This window comes from Lepeophtheirus salmonis, chromosome 5, assembly GCF_016086655.4.
Source record: "Lepeophtheirus salmonis chromosome 5, UVic_Lsal_1.4, whole genome shotgun sequence".
NCBI lineage: Eukaryota > Metazoa > Arthropoda > Copepoda > Siphonostomatoida > Caligidae > Lepeophtheirus > Lepeophtheirus salmonis.
In genome coordinates this window covers 17,253,714-17,259,155 of record NC_052135.2, presented here as the reverse complement: position 1 = coordinate 17,259,155, position 5,442 = coordinate 17,253,714, and the positions used below count along the sequence as shown (strand labels likewise).

The following is a 5,442-nucleotide window of genomic DNA, read 5'->3' as shown; positions in this document are numbered from 1 at the left end:
TTAACATTTTAAGGGATTCAATAATAACAGACATATAAAGACGGGTTGTGTTAAAATTTGACGCGCCTAAGTCTATCCAACTTTGGAGTAATTGAGCCAAAAACAAAAAGTGTTTTCGTGAACAATTATTTTACAGAGAAAAACGACGAGTACTATTTGAAAGGGTTACAGAAATGGGAGCATCGCTAGGAGAAGTGTGATGAGTTACAAAAAGACTATGATGAACAATTTTTTTAAAAATTAGACAAAATGTCTTGTTTATTTGTCGCAAACTTTTTAGATCAAACTCGTATTTAGTAATTAAAAAAGTGTTGCTAAGACAATCTACCATGTCAACCAAAATTTCCTTTACTTGTTCAGATGGAGTTGCACTGATCCAGTATAAGTCAATGCAATTTAGTTTTACAATAAATCCGTTTATACCCAGGAATTTCTTTGAAGTTCATACAGATAATGTATATTTTTTTCTCTAGTACCGAACATCCATCGAAACTACTAACATTGAGTTCAATTGAATAATTTATACTACTCTATGACTAACCACTTGGTTGAAAGCTTTTGTCTTATGCATATATTATCATTTTCCTCAATTTTATCGTTATCAATAATGTTCACAGGTTTTTGTTTTTTAATTGAGTCCTCGTGTCCCCATATGTTTAATTCCGTAACCTAATTCAAGAAGAAAATATTAAATTAATAAAATTTAAGAATAACATTTTTACAATTTTTGTTTTCTGATTTTTTCCCCCTTCTATGTCATAAATGTTATTTTTATTTTAAGTCGATATTCAAGATGGATATTTCTTCCAAATAGGAAGTTTAATTAATTTGGATATAAAAAAACATGGAGAAAAAGTTGTATACGGGATAAGGGAAATTTATAAAATGTTATATAGTACGTCATTGGAGGTATAATAAAGAGCGACATCTTGCAGTTAGAAAAATATATCACCAATACCATGTATTTCCTACAGCTAACAGGTACGTTTCTCTACTTTGTTTTAAATCTTTAGCTCACCCTAATGTAGATATAATAATTAATACTTTAAGGCCAAATTTGGTTTATATGGAAATAATTTTCAAATAATGTAGGGTACATACATGCATTGAATGATCCCTTGAGATACGAAAACTGTCCTCCCTGATTAGATATGCATTGTGAAACTCTGGAGAATAAAGATTCATGGAAAATATAAATCCGTAGTCAGTAATTTGGGAAAATTGCAATTATTAATTTAATTACCTGCTAATTATCGTTATGTTAGAGGAATTTTGGACAGTGGTGTAATTAGTGATTTTTCCAAAATTGTTTACAAAAAAATTGATTTTATGTGAACAGCTGAGGATTCTAGAAATTTTCTTCCAAAAAAAATGAGTATTTAAAATCCAAGAACCAAGTACCCCCCCCCCCCCAAATTATAACACTGCTGACGCCCATGTCATGCAGGATTTAGGAGTAATGATATCTTGGACATTTGGACTTCATAATGTGCCACAAAACCCTGACCACTAATTAACTTTCATCAAAATAGTCAACAATTACACCCTCCATATATTTCCTGGTCACACTTATTGGAAATTTTCATTTAAAATTATTCTTCTCATTTCTTTCTTGCAACTTGTACAACCGGCTTATACATTATACAACATGTAAACAATATATCCATATGTATTTACAATTTTAGTGGGGCTTTTATGCATAGGGGATACACTATGGCGCATCAGTACAAAATCAATCTTGAACAAAAACTGTTCTTCCCATATTTAGTTTAGAACAATTTTAATAGATTATTCAGTTAATAAGATAAGAGGTTTCGTGATTTTAATTTTTTTAACTTTTAAAACACTTTTTGGACGGTTCCTCAATTTACTTTGGAATATGGGTTGTTACTTGTTATTAGTGATTGGACAATTAATCAGAATCGGGAATTGTGTGTTTATTCGGTATCAGAAAAACAATCTTTAATTTACGATTCCGATTCTTATTCATTACTGGTAATTAACTATTTATTAGTTTCCAAGGAATTTTTGCTTTTTACTAGAAATTTATTTTTTATTTTTTTAATAAATTTAATTTTGTATGAATTATTATGTATTTTTGGAACTGTGGATCAAAAAAAAATATATAGATATTAAATTTTATATTTGAAATTTATTCCCCCCCACCCCAAAAAAAAAATAACAATAATAATAATCCTGTGGACGGCGCTGATGGCAAATTGGTATTTTTTAGCTATTATTTCAATATTAAAGAATGGGAATCGGCATTGGGATTTTTTTTTTTTTTTTTTTTTAATTGTCCCATCATTACTTATTATGTAAATTGTCAAATTGTATATTATATATGTATCTTCAAAGTCCTAATTAAAATTTCAAAGTCAAAGGGTCACTCACCTCATCTACATATATACATAAAACACATACAAAAAAAAAAAAAAAAAATACAACTCAGGAAACTTGGTAATAAAAACTCGAAGAAATAATCATAAAAAATAAAGGAAAGAATTTGAGGTCTTTCCAGCTTCAAGCTGAGGAGCTGTGGTTGACTTATTGTTACTAGTAGTGTCATCTATTGAGATAAATAGTTGCTATTTTAGTGCGTCATATATTTATACTTGGATAAATCTGCGTCTTGCATTTGTACACGTAGTTCTTCTATTGTTGCAGGGGAGAGGGATATATGTCATATTTGAAATGAAGAGTAGGTACCTATATTAGGGAGAGTGAATATTGATTTTTGGAAGGGAGGGGGATTTATTATATGAATCTATGACTGAGGCAAAATGGCGAATATACTTAGTAGAAAGGAGAAACCTAACGGTTTTTCCCTCCAAAGTTATATGAAAAGGGTAAAAGTCCATATGCAATATGCGTCGTATAATATATTAATACATAGGAGTGTAATAGAAATAAAGTTATGTCAGTGAGCATAGTTTCCGCTTTATTATGTAGCACATATTTGACGACACACTCTGGCGGGAGTTTTATGTAACTATTAACTGCATGTACTCCACTATTAATACCTATGGAGCTATTGGCATAGTATATACTTAAATAACTAATTAATCCATGATCCTTCACAATAATAATAATCGTATGGCATGATAACATGTTAAATGTAAGTAGTATATCAACATAATATAGTACTTAGTAAGTAGTAGTGGGCAGGAGCTGCTCCACACGCCCTCCTTGAAGACATTTCCATCATGAAATTAAGAAAATATGTGATGGGAGTAGCAGAAGGCGGAGGCAACAGCAGCAGACAATCCCCGTTTTTCTGATACACACTCAGGAATACTCCACCCGCGGGAAAATTCACGACAACATTCTTTTAGCCGGCCTCTTTATATATTATGGAGGGAGAATCGTGTACGCTCGCTCACGCCAGGTGCTTTATTTTTATAATTCTATTTGAAAATGTAAACCTGTCAGTTGAACTACGAACGTCAAGACAACGTGAGATCATATTGGGACACACAATCTCATTCTCTTAAGTGATGCGGTTTTGAAGATCAAAATCCACCTCTCAATTAAAAAAAAAAGTTATTATTATTAAGAAAAGAGAAAATTGCACTTTACATAAACCATGTCATCTAATGATTTACTCTGCTCTGAATCCTTGGATTACCTGGGAGCCAGTCCTCTTCCCTTGAAAAGTGAGACTGTTTCTTCATCATTTGATGTTCCACTGACTGTGAGAGCAGAGCCGGATCCAGCTTTCCTCAAAAAAGAGAATCCTCCACAATTTACTCTCCAACGAAAAGGACTTTTTACCTATTCACAAAGACTTTTTAAAAGAGGTACAAAGGGGATGTATCACTGATGAACACCGACGAATTTTGGGTGAATGGATGCGAGATGTCGTCTTTGAAGTAGGCTCTGGGCCAGATACTTTTTGTTTGGCTATGAATCTATTGGATCGATTCCTCTCTCTTGTACCTCTTGGATCCCCTTCTCAACTTCAATTACTTGGTACCGTCACTCTCTTAGTGGCCTCCAAGTTAAGGGACTCAGAAAGTATTCCTGGACGCTCTCTTATTATCTATACGGATCACAGCATTACATCTAAAGAAATTAAGGTATGTTGCTCTCAGACTCATTTTTGAGAAAGGAACCGTTTTTTAATTGTAATTTCTTTTGATTTCTGTCTAGGACTGGGAATGGCTTCTCCTACAAAAACTAGGCTGGGAAATCAATGGCATCACTCCATTTGACTATTTGGATCATTTACTACCTCGTCTTTCCTTTCCTTCATCTCTGGATATGAAAGAATTTCGCAAATTTGCGGAAACCATCCTTGTTCTCGTTGCCAATGAATATGCATTTACATCTCTACCTCCAAGTCGTATTGCAGCTTCTGCTATCCTCATAGCTTACCGTCGTCTTTCCGAAAATCCATCAATTAATTCCTTACTTCGATCTCTTCAATCCCTTCTACTTCTCTCAAACACTGTAAGTTTACAAGTTTATTCATTACCTGAATTGAGATTTACAATGTGTTTTGTTTGTATTTACAGAATGACCTCGAATCCTCAGTCAGAGATATTTCCTCCGTATTACCTCAATATCTTGTCGACAAAGTGCCTCTTCCGACATCTCTAGGACAAGAAGAAGTAGAAGAGAAGGAAGATCAAGCGAAAAAATCTGTGAGTCCTTCATCTGGCTGTTCACCAGAACCAGATCTTATGTGCTCAGAACTCTTTGATGAGAATATTCATGATTCCTCTAAATGCTCCTCCACATCCTCCGAGGATTCTACAGACTATTATCGATCCAACTCCCCTCTTTCAGCTGTAGATATATTCACAGAGTTTGATCGTGGTGTTTTTCAAGCTGTTCTGGATTCGGATGAAAAACCCGGTGCATCCAGCAGTAGCAGTGACTCTCCACTCTCTATATTGGTCAGCTAATGTGTATAACAAAATCATAAGGTGTTCTGGTGATCTCTACGACGATTTGCCACTACTCTGAAAAAAAAAAAAAAAAAAAAAGTCATTCTGTCTTCAAAAATATTCCTTCTTTCTTCATCTCTGTCTTTACTTTCAAAGTTACGCGCTTATTTCATTATAGTTTATCAAATTTAATTTCTCCATATATTCATCTATTCTAGAATCTTTAAGAAAAATGTAATTTATTAATTATTATCATAAAAATGCTATATAATATATATTTACAATATATTGAATTGTATCTTGATTATTCCCATGTTTATGTGTGTTGAATCTTAAATTGTAGCTCCTCTCACAAAACTATAAAAAGAATTGAATCCGTCTTAATCCTTTCTAAGATAGTACGATAAATTCTATTTATATGTACATTTGTGGATATTATAACCATTACTGCGTAGATGAGAAGAAAAACCGTTGGTATGAGTTGTAAGCTACAAAGAACCAGATGAGAAAAATATGTATGTATAGTTACCTACTTGCTCATGGAACATAA

At 32.9% G+C, this 5,442-nt stretch overlaps 1 protein-coding gene across 1 annotated transcript; it reads left to right on the top strand.

Annotated features, from left to right (window-relative positions):
* Positions 1 to 3,446: 3,446 nt before the first annotated feature.
* LOC121118253 (G1/S-specific cyclin-D2) lies at positions 3,447 to 5,185 on the top strand. The gene is given in 4 exon segments (XM_040712812.2): positions 3,447 to 3,724; positions 3,726 to 4,079; positions 4,153 to 4,452; positions 4,518 to 5,185. Coding segments are annotated over 4 exon segments (1,185 nt in total). The 5' UTR covers positions 3,447 to 3,586; the 3' UTR covers positions 4,911 to 5,185.
* Positions 5,186 to 5,442: the final 257 nt, after the last annotated feature.